Raw genomic sequence first — 14,325 nt, 5'->3', positions numbered from 1 at the left:
TTTAATTGAAAATAATTTATCTTATTTCCTTTGACAGTTTCTTTGTGAGATGGCTGCAGCATGGCAGTTAACAATTGATAAGAAATTAGGGATATTCCGTAATGATAAACCACGTCCTGACCCACTCGCCAAGACAGAGGGACAGGTTCTCCATCCAGATGCCCCTTATGTGGATCCTCACAATATTTGGGTGAAGGTAATAATCTCATGGTTGAAATTGTTTGAAAAATTACATTCTTAGAGTATACAAATTGTGAGGACGTGATTGTGAATGAACAAGGTGTGTTGTATAAATGAGTTACAAGTGGCTCCAAAGAGGACAACTCGAAATCTGCAAGTCATGAGCTGGCTCTGGGATTCTGTAGGGTCAGACGACCATAGAAATCTGATAACATCTCAGTTTTCTTTGTGTAAACCAACATATAGAAAGGCTTTCTTGATGTCAGATGATACAAACAAAAGCTGTGGATATTGAAATTCACAGTTAAAGGTAGTGGAGCAGCAATGACACATTTCTGATTACATATTCTCGCTATTTCTCGGACTTGAAGTAGGTCAACGCACACATAACTTTCCATAAAAATTTGAATATACCAAAATCTCTTACAGAGTATGTGTAGTTAGCCAATAAACATTACACATCCACTGCCTTGATTCAAACCATGGGCAAAGGCTTTATTTGAACAGTTTGGCAAAACAACTGTTCACTTTGGTGGTAAGAAGTTTACTGGTAAATAATTGACTAACACGCACTTTACAGAGGGTCTGAAGTTGACTGTATTCATGTATAGTGTTTTTGCTATTAAAATGACAATTATAGAGTGAATGCACTTGCGAAATTGTCAACTATGTATATTGTAAACTAATATAAATTATCCACAGCAGTATTTTTGCAAACTCTTATGTACTTAATGTCAGAAAAAATCATTCTTTAAAGTATAAAAATGTCCTGTTTTACAGTTACATTTTCAACTGTTTCAGTTTTTACAAGAGCGTCTAGAAATTGCTCGGTATAGCAGCGTGAATGAGGTGAACATATTTGTTACATTGATCAACAAGTCTTTGCTACTTGGTGTTGGCAGAAATCCTTCAATGATATCCAGACACCCAGCAGCCATGGGAGCTAGACTGGGGTAGGATTTTATTTATTGGTACTAATATGTTAATACAGTTAAAACTGCCTAAATCTGATAATACAATTAAAACTGCCTAAATATGATAATACAGTTGAGACTGCCTAAATATGTCCATACAGTTGAAACTGCCTAAATATGTCCATACAGTTGAAACTGCCTAAATATGATGATACGGTTGATACTGCCTAAATGTGATGATACGGTTGATACTGACTAAATATGATGATACAGTTGATACTGCCTAAATATGATGATACGGTTGATACTGCCTAAATATGATGATACGGTTGATACTGCCTAAATATGATGATACGGTTGTTTCCCTTAATATGATTATACGGTTGAAATTGCCTAAATATGATGATACGGTTGATACTGCCTAAATATGTTGATACGGCTGATACTGACTAAATGTCATGATACGGTGATACTGCCTGAATATGATGATACGGTTGATACTGCCTAAATGTGATGATACGGTTGATACTGACTAAATGTGATGATACGGTTGAAACTGCCTAAATATGATGATACGGTTGATACTGCCTAAATATGATGATACAGTTGATACTGCCTAAATGTGATGATACGGTTGAAACTGCCTAAATATGATGATACAGTTGATACTGCCTAAATATGATGATACGGTTGATACTGCCTAAATGTGATGATACGGTTGAAACTGCCTAAATATGATGATACGGTTGATACTGCCTAAATATGATGATACGGTTGATACTGCCTAAATATGATGATATGGTTGATACTGTCTAAATATGATGATATGGTTGATACTGCCTAAATATGATGATACGGTTGAAACTGCCTAAACAGCCACCTGTGTTAAGCATGCACCTGCCCTAAGCAGCCAGTTGGCAAATTTCCCAAACTGACCCTTTGTCCTGATTTCAGCTTGTCTTAAACAGCCACCTGCCTTGAGCATTCAGCTGGTTGCATGATAAAGGTTTGACTGTACCACACATTAGAGGAGCAGGATATTGAGAGGCTCACTTAAATTCAAATAACTTACTCTTGTTAGAGCCCTGCTTTGTTGTCTTGTGAGATAGTCATCCAGCGGACTTGCAGAAGGTCTGGTTCTATCCAGTCGCTTACATGTGCATAGAGAGAGACATTTGGGGTCTTGTGTTACTGGAAGCTGGAAAGTTGCAATATGTCTTGACTATAATGCTAGTGTGACTTTAAAACAAAACAAAAAATGAAAGCATTTTACACTTAGCCTTAGCTGTTGATTTTTGACATATTTCTGCTAAATTATAGATCTGCCATCTATACAATTGATGTATTCTATAATGACCTGGGCCCGTATTCATAAAGCTCCTAAACAGAAAACTTAGGAAAATCCTTAACTTTGTAAAAAAATTTCTGAACAACATAGCACAAAAGAAAAGTGTAGACTTTATAAGATTTATTGGTAATCTTCATTACTATGCCAGACTGTATGTGACAGTATTGTTAGACATTCCAACTATCTCGACGATTGTCCGCAGAATGCTTTGGAACTTTTCGCTTAGTTTGTCCCTTTGGGAAATTTTTCCCTTAGGAGCTTTATGAATACCAGCCCTGGTTTAACCTTTAGCCTGTTGTGATTCTGCCTTTACAACCAGTCAGACTAAGATCAAATGTGCAGGCTGATCATGGTCTGCACTGTTTGCTTTTCAGTCAGTAAATTTTCTGTGAACACCCCTTTGAATAATAAATGGTATTGCTTAAATTGAATGACGGACCAGACCATTTTAGAAATGTAGCAGGCTAAAGGTTAAAGTTTTGTCTTTTTGCAGATTATTACATATGGGGCTAAACTTGCTACAAGGAAACAATTTACCTAACAATATCAGTAAAGGAGTTCTCCGAGAGAGGGTCTACAATACAGCACTTGACTTCTATGCGTAATTTTATTCTTCTTTTCTTATCAGATGTTTATGAAGTTTTATTCATTAAAATACATAGACATATTGCTATATATGTTTTAATAATGAGGTTAATATGAGAGTGTGAATGTGTTTTAATAAATAGACTGTGCTATTGATGGAGTATGCTATAATATGATGCCATGGCAACTGAGGGTATCTTCACTTTCATATCCATTTAACTTTGCGATATAGACAAGAGCAAGTATTTGTGAAACAAACATTGCTTTTGTGTGCAGCAAAATGGTGTTTGGGACATACTTTGAATATATGAGTATCTAAAAAAATTGATCCTAGATGATAATATTCACCTGTGTAATCAGAATAGGATTAGCATACATCCCGATACAATGTTTGGTTTCCGATGTTTTCTCTAGCAGGGCACTAGACAACTTTTGGGGACAGGTACCCATACCCTCAGGAGGGGGAATTTTTTCGTAATTTTAAGGCAAGAAGTTTTAAGCCATATATGTGTTACTACTTTTCACACTTTTTTATTTAATACTGTTTCCAGTCATTTCTAACTAATGTAACTATATTGCAGCAGTAACATTCCTTAGAGGAACTATAATATAACTTGAAAGAGAGTTTATATCTAGTTGTGTCAAACAACCTGTTCTCAGGGGAATTTTCTTCTGAGAAAGGGGGAAAAAAACATATTATTTTTTGAGAGGAATAGGGACCATACGGCCAAACGAGTGCCCTGTCTAGTACTGGAAAATTCCTTGAGTCTTGTGCTGTATATGATGTTTTAAGAACTACATTATAGTAGATACATGTAGTAATTGTTATATTTTTAGCTCACCTGAGCAATGCTCAGGTGAGTTTTTCTGATCGCTCGATGTCCGGCGTCCGTTGTCTGTCGTCTGTCAACATTTAGCTTGTGTATGCAATAGAGGCTGTATTTTTCAATTAATCTTCATGAATGTTGGTCAGAATGATAACCTTGATGAAATCTAGGCCGAGTTTGAAAATCGTTCATCTCGGGTCAAAAACTAGGTCACTAGGTCAAATCAAAGAAAAACCTTGTGTATGCGATAGAGGCTGTATTTTTCAATTAATCTTCATGAATATTGTCAGAATGATAACCTTGATGAAATCTAGGCCGAGTTCGAATATGGGTCATCTCGGATCAAAAACTAGGTCACTAGGTCAAATCAAAGAAAAACCTTGTGTATGCGATAGAGGCTGTATTTTTCAATTGATCTTCATGAATATTGGTCAGAATGATTGCCTTGATGAAATCTAGGCCGAGTTCGAAAATGGGTCATCTCGGGTCAAAAACTAGGTCACTAAGTCAAATCAAAGAAAAACCTTGTGTATGCGATAGAGGCTGTATTTTTCAATTATTCTTCATGAATATTGGTCAGAATGATAACCTTGATGAAATCTAGGCCGAGTTCGAAAATGGGTCATCTCGGATCAAAAACTAGGTCACTAGGTCAAATCAAAGAAAAACCTTGTGTATGCGATAGAGGCTGTATTTTTCAATTGATCTTCATGAATTTTGGTCAGAATGATTACCTTGATGAAATCTAGGCCGAGTTCGAAAAATGGGTCATCTGGGGTCAAAAACTAGGTCAAATCAAGGAAAAACCTTGTGTATGCGATAGAGGCTGTATTTTTCAATTGATCTTCATGTATTTTGGTCAGAATGATTACCTTAATGAAATTTAGACCAGGTTCGAAAATGGGTCATCTGGGATCAAAAACTAGGTCACTAGGTCAAATCAAAGAAAATCATTGTGTATGCAATAGAGGATGTATTTTTCAAATGATCTTCATGAAATTTGGTCAGAGTGATTGCCTTGAAGAAATCTAGGTCGAGTTTGAATATGGGTTATCTGAGGTCAAAAACTAGGTCACTAGGTCAAATTAAAGAAAAATCTTGTGTATGCGATAGAGACTGTTTTTGTCAATTGATTTTTTAATGAAATTTGGTCAGGATGATTGCCTTAATGAAATCTAGATCGAATTTGAATATGGGTCATGTGAGGTCAAAAACTAGGTCACTTGGTCAAATCAAAGAAAAAACTTGTGTATGTGATAGAGGCTGTATTTTTCAATTGATCTTCATGAATTTTGGTCAGAATGATTGCCTTGATAAAATCTAGGTCGAGTTTGAACATGGGTCATCTAGGGTCAAAAACTAGGTCATATCTAAGAAAATGCTTGTTTTATCGCAAGAGACCAATTTTTTGGTCCGATCTTAATGAAAATTGGTCAGAATATTTGTTTCCATGAAATCACTAGGTCAAACATGTTTTACACTGTTATGGTGTGTTTCTTAGGTGAGGGACCTAGGGCCATCTTGGCCCTCTTGTTTATGTAAAAGCAGAAGCAGTTCAAATACCTTGATAGTTCCTCTTTTGTTTATAGTATATTTCATGATTTATGAAAAATTATTTTACCAATCTGCAAAATGTACAACATTATGCTGCAGGTGATAAAACAAATCCAGAACTTCGCACTGTTACTTGTCTTTGAAATGCCATGACATAATTTCCTGTTCATATATACGTTGATTCCTCGCGCTTTCCTTAAATATGCTACTGCAAGAAAATAGTGCTATAAAGACAGTCATTTGTTTGATTATATTTGTACTATGATTTGTTGAATATGGTATGCAAGAAAGAGATCCTGTTGCTGGTTGTAGGTGCATTTGGGAATAACTGGTAAAATCATGTAACTGTTCATGTGGTAACAAGGCAGAGTCACATTTCTGCCCTAACAGTTATTTTCGAGCCAGATATTGCCATCTACATCTAGTATCATTGAAAGAATTTTGTTACCTTAATACATAAATTTTAGTGGAAAATTTCTCTCCTTTAACCATTTCTGTAAGGTAGCAATTGTAAAAATAGACTTTTGATTAATTATTTTTAAGCCCCGAGTGATTGGAGTTATAAAATTCTGTAGTCTGTGTAGTATATCAAAGAGCTATAAAAATAAATAGATTGGCAACTTGAAAGGCATATAGAGCAAATCTCGCCAACCTCCCGTGACAAAAAAACGAGATCTCGTTACCGGAAGTGGCGCTTTCTCCACGCGCCATTTTGTATGCGAAAGCAATTATTCATCGGTAAAATAATTATCACCGTATGACCACGCTTCTTTCGATGGCAAAAAAACCCCTGTACTTCGTGTCTTAAGACCATTTCTCATTAAACTAATTTTGTTTTAGAAGCTAACATGTATTTTAAATGTAGTTTTAAAGGTACAAATTGTAACTCCATGCTCGCCGATGTTTGTTTTTAGTAAGATAACGCCGAATCACGCTCTGACACGAGCTCACGCGAGATTACAGCCAGTTGCCATTCTGTGTATTTTATACTTCTTTGAGTATATTGAAAAATTGGCATCTTTTCATTATTAGAGGCCCTGTGATATGTCCTACACAACGAGGGTCAGATTTGAGGGAAGATGTTATGACATGTGTCAATTTCTGGCAAGCTGTACACATGGACAAGAAATATCTCAACGTGAATATATTTCCTCCGCCTGCAGGTAATGTACATATAGATGATATATGTTTGTTTCAGTGTAAGATTGAAATGCCTTTCATGAGTGAACATGAGATGCAATATTTTCACAAGTGGCATATATCCTTGAGTGAAAACGTATCATATGGTGTTCATGAGTGAAAGTTATTTTGAACTTATATGTAACCACAAAAAAAAGTTCTTTCTGTTTCATGTTCTTACTAAATTTACTCATTTTATAGTATCTTACCAGTGAAAAATGTGTTTGTTATTTTTCAGTGTGAAAATATCAGATATATTTCACTCTAATATTTCAATAATTCACTGAAAAACATGTAGTAAAAAGTGATATGAAAGCATTGTTTATTTTAATACTCAGAAGACAAAGTCATATGAAACCATTGTTTACTTTACTATTCAGAAGACAAAGTGATGGACGACTTTTCTAGCATTAACCAGATGACGATATCTAGTAGTCAGTCCAAAAAATGGCTTATGTCCATTAACAGTGGTGTATCCACATACTCTAAAAGAACTACAGGTAAGTGGGCATTTTAGCTTTTTTTAAGAATAAGTAAGAATAATAGAAAAAGTACTGTTTGAGAAATCGATTTGCTTGCTTGTCTACTAATCTTATTTTATGGATCTTTTATGATCAGGTTAATTCTTTGTAAGCTGTCTGAAAGTTTCTGTCTTAAAAATAAAGTGTCTTTTCAAATTAATTTTCTTAGTAACACACGGGTATTTTTATGTACCGTATATTCTCTAGTAATTTAAGTCATAAGTGAATACAGTCAATGGTATTATTATAATTGTTAAAGTTTGATTCTTTTTAAGTTGCATTTGTAGTTTATATTAACTTACAAAATGTAAAAAATACCCTTTTTTTAAGACCTTAATAAATGCCCCCAAAGTGTAACACCCGTGGTGCTTAATAAGAGAAAATATGGTAAAATTAACTTTTGTCATGGAAGAAGCATACTTAATAATTTGGAGGGAAACTATGAAAGAATTTTGCAGTAGGTGAAGTCTGTAGAGCATCAGAACAGTATTTTGAGGTCCCAGGTTTAAGTTCCAGCCTGGCTGCATGTTTTTCTTGTCCTGTGACAAGACTTGAAATAATATGCATAGATTTTATATCTTTCTGAACAGTGGCAGTAGTACCAGAAGATGGTTTGCTTCTATTAAGTAGGTTGATAACATTTAGATTTTTGAAAATAACTGTTCTGTTCTGTTGTTATTATTATTATAATGTCTCCTCCAATTTTTTGGGAGACAATTTATTTTTTCTGGTTGTCTCTGCTTGTCTGTCCATCAGTCAGTCTATCCATCACAAAACTGTCTGCTCCATAATTTTTTTACCCCCCACAAAGAATTTGGAAATATCAGGGCGCAAATGTTTGCTATAATGAGACAATGTTTAGAACTAAACGTCTCGTGGTGAATTTTGAGGTCAAATAAGCAGTAATTTATGTCTGTTCATAGCTTTTAATCCATTTGAAGGACTTCCAAATTACATGGCACAAAATGTCTTCTATAATGAGACATAATAAGTGCGGCACACAATCATCAGATCATCAGGCATGCTAGTTCAAGTCAGAAATATAATGATGAAATGTAAGGTCAATAACAGCAATTTAAGTAGTCAGTATTTCTTGTCAGCTGTGTACCTTTTTACCCGCTTAAAGGATTTTCATATAATTTGACACTGGAGAGTGCAGCTTTAAGTGAGGATGGTTCAGGGTTAACTTATCTATATATGCTATGACCAGATATTACCTTTCAATTCACCTTTTCATTTATGCCCTATGACCCGATATTACCTATCAGTTCACCCTTCCATTTTAATGAAACATGGAGAGACATAGGAAGACATGCAGAAGCAATCTCTAGTTTGAAATCATTTGCATCTTTGTACATTTTTATAAACTGTTTATATTCCCTTAAATCTTTCTGCCCCCCTTTAGACAGTTGTTCCCCAGTCTTGTCCTTGTTCATCCAGTTTTTATTAAACTTAGTTAATTGGGTGAGTGACTTTTATGGCATGTTTGGCACAATGAATGCTATGTTATAGCCTACAACAAAAAAATGTTACTCACAAATTTGTCTTAGACAAGTGAAACGGTGTGCATTAAAATTACTTATTCACAGGTTAATGGACAAATTTGATTATCTTCACTTATATTTACTTTGATGTAAAATGTTTATCTAACATTGAGAAGTAGCAAGTGAAATCTGATACATGTACCTGTATATAGTATTTTTAAGAAACTCTAGTAGAATGTTGATTTAATAAGTTTGTACATAAAGTCACATGCAATGAACAAAATTTTCAACAAAATTTTGATGACTTGTTAAAATGTGATTGAGTTACTTTGTTGAAATATTACATAATGGACAAGAAGAAGAAAACTCAGACAGATAATTGTAATTGTTGTAAGTTGTTATATACAGGTGAAACTCGATATCTTGGACTTGCTTATCTCAAAATTCCAGCTATCTCGAAGACATTTTCAAGTCCCGTCAAAAAAAAACATGTGCACAATATGTCATTTTAAGTTGAATTATGGTTATCTCGAAGTAAAAAGCTTGATCCCTTTGATTTCGAGATACCGAGTTTCAACTGTATATATATATATATACATATACATACATGTCTGTTTGACATTGTAACTTGTTTTTTACATATATATATATCATATATATTTGACACATTTTCAGGCAGTAGGAAAGCTACACAGCAGAACAACACTTACCTGAAGGATTATATCAGGAAGAGGAATCTCTTACTCACGTTACTGGTATGTATAGAATGTATCCACAGTTCAAGGTCACACAGATTTTAGGGCAATTTTTCTTGTACAGTATATATCTTTTTAATGTATGGATGGATATTTAAATATCTTGGCGCAAACATTCACCTCAACAAGACAGTGTATCATGTTTATGATCCAACCCTAGCTCTGCAGCAAAGGTCACATAATGGGATACAGTGCACCTGGTAGTGTAGATCACAGTTTTATTTTTCTGTTTCTGATGGCAACAAATATTCAAGCTTCATAATGTCATCAACCTTTATCCTGCTTACAGGAAGCAGTTTTACCTTTGCAACCAGCACAGACCAAGATCAGCCTGCAGAAATGCATGCAGGCTGATCAGTGTCTGCACTGTTCACTATTCAGTCAATAAATTTTCTGTGAACACTCCTTTAAATAATATGTGGTGCTGCCCAAATTGAATGAAAGACCAGTCCATTTTAGAAATATAGCAGGATAAGGATTAAACTGTTCTGTTTTGTAGGCTAGTACTATAGAATTGTTCACAACATGGCATAACCCGATGGAGCTACCTGAACTAAAGGTAGCAGAAGAAGAGAAAGCTTTTATTTGGAATACTGGCATCACAGAGAGACAGTGGCGGGATTATGCTAGACTTGCCTGGGAAATATCACCAGTCCTCGCAGTTTTCTTTCCTTCAAGGTAGGTTATTTTTAGCTCATCTGATTTTTTGAAAAAAATGATGAGTTATTGTCATCACTTGAGCGGTTGTCGGCGTCGGCGTCTGCGTCGGCGTTGCCTGGTTAAGTTTTATGTTTAGGTCAGCTTTTCTCCTAAACAATCAAAGCTATTGCTTTGAAACTTGGAATACTTGTTCACCATCATAAGCTGACCCTGTATAGCAAGAAACATAACTCCATCTTGCTTTTTGCGAGATTTATGGCCCCTTTTGTACTTAGAAAATATCAGATTTCTTGGTTAAGTTTTATGTTTAGGTCAACTTTTCTCCTAAACTATCAAAGCTTTTGCTTTGAAACTTGGAATACTTGTTCACCATCATAAGCAGACCCTGTACATCAAGAAACATAACTCCATCTTGCTTTTTGCAAGAATTATCACCCCTTTTGGACTTAGAAAATCAGTTTTCTTGGTTAAGTTTTATGTTTAGGTCAGCTTTTATCCTAAACTATCAAAGCTATTCCTTTAAAACTTGCAACATTTGTTCACCATCATAAGCTGACCCTGTACAGCAAGAAACATAACTCCATCCTGCTTTTTGCAAGATTTATGGCCCCTTTTGGACTTAGAAAATATCAGATTTCTTGGTTAAGTTTTATGTTTAGGTCAACTTTTTCTCTTAAACTATCAAAGCTATTGCTTCAAAACTTGCAACTCTTGTTAACCATCATAAGCTGACCCTGTACAGCAACCAACATAACTCCATCCTGGTTTTTGCAATAATTATTGCCCCTTTTGGACTTAGAAAAATCATTTTCTTGGTTGAATATTATGTTTAAGTCAACTTTTCTCATAAACTATCAAAGCTATTGCTTTAAAACTTGCAACAGTTTTTCACCATCATAAGTGGACACTGTACATCAAGAAACATAACTCTATCCTGCTTTTTGCAAGAGTGATGGCCCTTTTTAGACTTAGAAAATCATGGGTAGGACAATATTTCTATTATACAAAAAAAATCAGATGAGCGTCAGCACCCGCAAGGCGGTGCTCTTGTTTTGCTATTGCTATATAAAATTGGAATATTTTTTACCTTTAGCCCTTATCGTACGGGGTCTGATTGATTCGGCCTTTGCGACCAGTGCAGATCATGATCAGCCTGTACATCCATGCAATCTGATCAAGATCTGCACTGTTCCCCATTCAGTCAGTATTTTTTTGGTAATCACCCCTTTAAACAGTTAATGGTACCGTCTAAATTGAAAGATGGACAAGTTCATTATAGAAATTAGCTTTGTAAGGGTTAAATAATCCTGGAAGTCCTTAATAACACGACCTTTCTGCATATGATATGCCTATAGCAAAACTGAAAACTTTCTATTTACAACAGGTAATTTACCATTCGTGTTTTACAGGCTCTAAATAGATGCAGATTTTTGTCAGTATTATTAAAAAATAAACAGATTGATAATAATTAAACTGAGCAACTTTGTGTAAATGTTTTCTGTTATGTATTTGTTCCTTCTATTTACTTGAAAGGTTTCGTAGCTCAGAAGCTCTCAAAGTTGAAGTAACAAGACTAGTTCGGAACAATCCGATAGCTGTTAGTAACATTCCCGAGGCTATAAAATTTGTAGTTACTCCAAGCAGTGTGGAGGTTGACGCATCTGAGGTATGTAAAATATTCATTCATTCTTACAGTGCATTACTGTAACTAGGGCAACAAGGTAGAAATTATATCTATTTTCATGTAGGAGCAGAATGTGTCTTTTCTTTCCTTATTCCGCAGTTTAAATTTTATCAGAAGTTTAAATTACCTTAGACTCATAATCCTTTACATAGTAAGAAAACAAGTTAAAGCAACTCATTCGCACATTTTAGGTGAAAAATCATTTCTCTCAGAAATTTAATAAATGTGGGTTCTGTGAAAATGACCAGTGGTTCAATGTTGTACTAGACATATGATATTTTTGCAAGATATCCTTATATATAACCAAGTTATTGTGCTGAAAGTTGTAACCTGTTGCCATATATTCTCTAATGAATGCCCTTTCCAGGTAAATGCCCCTTGCTCGATCTCCAGAACAAAAGTTTTGAAATAAAATTTATATTCTAAGTGAATACCAGCAATATGGTAGTGCTGTAGTTGTTAAAATTCCTTTATTATAAGTTGCACGTATAATTGTTTATATTTACTAAAAAATTATAAAATAACCCATTTTTCCTGGCCCCCTTGGACTCTTCACTGATTGGCATTAAATTTGAAATATATGTTCTAGAAATTGATACTTGTATAGATATTATTTAATCATTTATAACACAAATAAATAATAAAATTACATGAAATTTTATAGCCCAAATTGAACATCACTGTGGAAATGGTGCCATACATAACTTTTGATTTCAGTTAAGCCAGATATTGACATGGTGCCCTATCTCGCCACTAGTATGCCTGTCCTACTTTTCAAGACTGTTTCCACCCCACCCACTCACAGCACAGTGTGCAGTGAGACAGCTACGAGGAACACCTACGGTATGTTTGATTTATTCTTTACATATTACTTTCCACTTTCTTCACTGTGAAGTCATTTAGTTTGTTGGTGGTAAGTGTTAAAGTCTTTTTGGTCTTTTTGCCAGAAATGACCATTTTGTGGTGACTTGAATTTGTGGATTCAGACTTCTGAAAGTCAGATGAATGGGATTTTATTTTTTGGCTGGCATTCAATTTTGTTAATTGACACAACTGTGATCACCCCATATATAAATTATTCCCCCACAAATATTTATGATTTTAGGGTACTGGTATGTTATTTAAGATCACAAGTTGCCTCATATAGGCTGCACTGATTATTTGTGTCTAACCACATTTAAGACTCTGAAACATTTTATTGTTATTTTTTTTTCATAAAACTCATTTTTTCGTTTATAGTTTCTTGGAAATAGGCAGCATATACATGTGTGTAAAAGAGTTGCAATCAGACATCGGTAAAGATGATTTATTCAAAGAATCTATGATTTATGTAGCGGCAGCCTACAATCATATATCCTGTCACAGGGATGAAAGTTTAATACTAAGCCAAATCATAATAAACTCCTTAGCATTTGTTCTCTAACAATGTTTGTATCTTGGATTGCACTGGTCACTAAAAAACAGTCTAAACTCGTAAAAATTTATTACCATCATTAGGTTAAATACTATCTATTGCAAACCAGAAATGCCGCATACTGTCCAAGCATTTTTAGCTCACATGTCACAAAGTGACAGTGTGAGCTTTTGTGATCGCGCAGCGTCCGTCGTCCGTCGTGCGTCCGTCCGTCCGTCCGTCCGTGCGTAAACTTTTGCTTGTGACCTCTCTAGAGGTCACATTTTTCATGGGATCTTGATGAAAGTTGGTCAGAATGTTCATCTTGATGATATCTAGGTCAAGTTCGAAACTGGGTCACGTGCTGTCAAAAACTAGGTCAGTAGGTCTAAAAATAGAAAAACCTTGTGACCTCTCTAGAGGCCATATTTTTCACAAGATCTTCATGAAAATTGGTCAGAATGTTTACCTTGATGATATCTAGGTCAAGTTCGAAACTGGGTCACGTGCCGTCAAAAACTAGGTCAGTAGGTCAAATAATAGAAAAACCTTGTGACCTCTCTAGAGGCCATATTTTTCATGGGATCTGTATGAAAGTTGGTCTGAATGTTCATCTTGATGATATCTAGGTCAAGTTCGAAACTGGGTCAGCTGCGGTCAAAAACTAGGTCATTAGGTCTAAAAATAGAAAAACCTTGTGACCTCTCTAGAGGTCATACTTTTGAATGGATCTTCATGAAAATTGGTCAGAATGTTCACCTTGATGATATCTAGGTCAGGTTCGAAACTGGGTCACGTGCCTTCAATAACTAGGTCAGTAGGTCAAATAATAAAAAAACCTTGTGACCTCTTTAGAGGCCATATTTTTCATGGGATCTGTATGAAGGTTGGTCTGAATGTTCATCTTGATGATATCTAGGCCAAGTTCGAAACTGGGTCAGCTGTGTTCAAAAACTAGGTCATTAGGTCTAAAAATAGAAAAACCATTTGACCTCTCTAGAGGCCATATTTTTCACAAGATCTTCATGAAAATTAGTCTGAATGTTCACCTTGATGATATCTAGATCAAGTTTGAAACTCGGTCATGTGCCTTCAAAAACTAGGTCAGTAGGTCAAATAATAGAAAAACCTTGTGACCTCTCTAGAGGCCATATTTTTCATGGGATCTGTATGAAAGATGGTCTGAATGTTCATCTTGATGATATCTAGGTCAAGTTTGAAACTGGGTCAGCTGCGGTCAA

At 35.1% G+C, this 14,325-nt stretch overlaps 1 protein-coding gene across 1 annotated transcript in view; it reads left to right on the top strand.

Annotated features, from left to right (window-relative positions):
• The window catches only part of LOC123533131 (phosphatidylinositol 4-kinase alpha-like), a 111,604-nt gene that overhangs the window by 77,641 nt on the left and 19,638 nt on the right, over nucleotides 1–14,325 (top strand). The window contains exons 30-39 of the mRNA XM_053519313.1: nucleotides 38–196; nucleotides 982–1,133; nucleotides 2,936–3,043; nucleotides 6,441–6,571; nucleotides 6,968–7,087; nucleotides 7,699–7,734; nucleotides 9,268–9,347; nucleotides 9,847–10,025; nucleotides 11,541–11,673; nucleotides 12,409–12,534. Of these exons, the coding sequence (XP_053375288.1) occupies nucleotides 38–196; nucleotides 982–1,133; nucleotides 2,936–3,043; nucleotides 6,441–6,571; nucleotides 6,968–7,087; nucleotides 7,699–7,734; nucleotides 9,268–9,347; nucleotides 9,847–10,025; nucleotides 11,541–11,673; nucleotides 12,409–12,534 (1,224 nt within the window). The remainder of the gene's footprint in view (nucleotides 1–37; nucleotides 197–981; nucleotides 1,134–2,935; nucleotides 3,044–6,440; nucleotides 6,572–6,967; nucleotides 7,088–7,698; nucleotides 7,735–9,267; nucleotides 9,348–9,846; nucleotides 10,026–11,540; nucleotides 11,674–12,408; nucleotides 12,535–14,325) is intronic.

Source organism: Mercenaria mercenaria, chromosome 12, assembly GCF_021730395.1.
Source record: "Mercenaria mercenaria strain notata chromosome 12, MADL_Memer_1, whole genome shotgun sequence".
In the NCBI taxonomy this organism is placed as follows: domain Eukaryota; kingdom Metazoa; phylum Mollusca; class Bivalvia; order Venerida; family Veneridae; genus Mercenaria; species Mercenaria mercenaria.
Note: the sequence above shows the minus strand (reverse complement) of the source record. Positions and strands in the feature narration are given on the sequence as shown.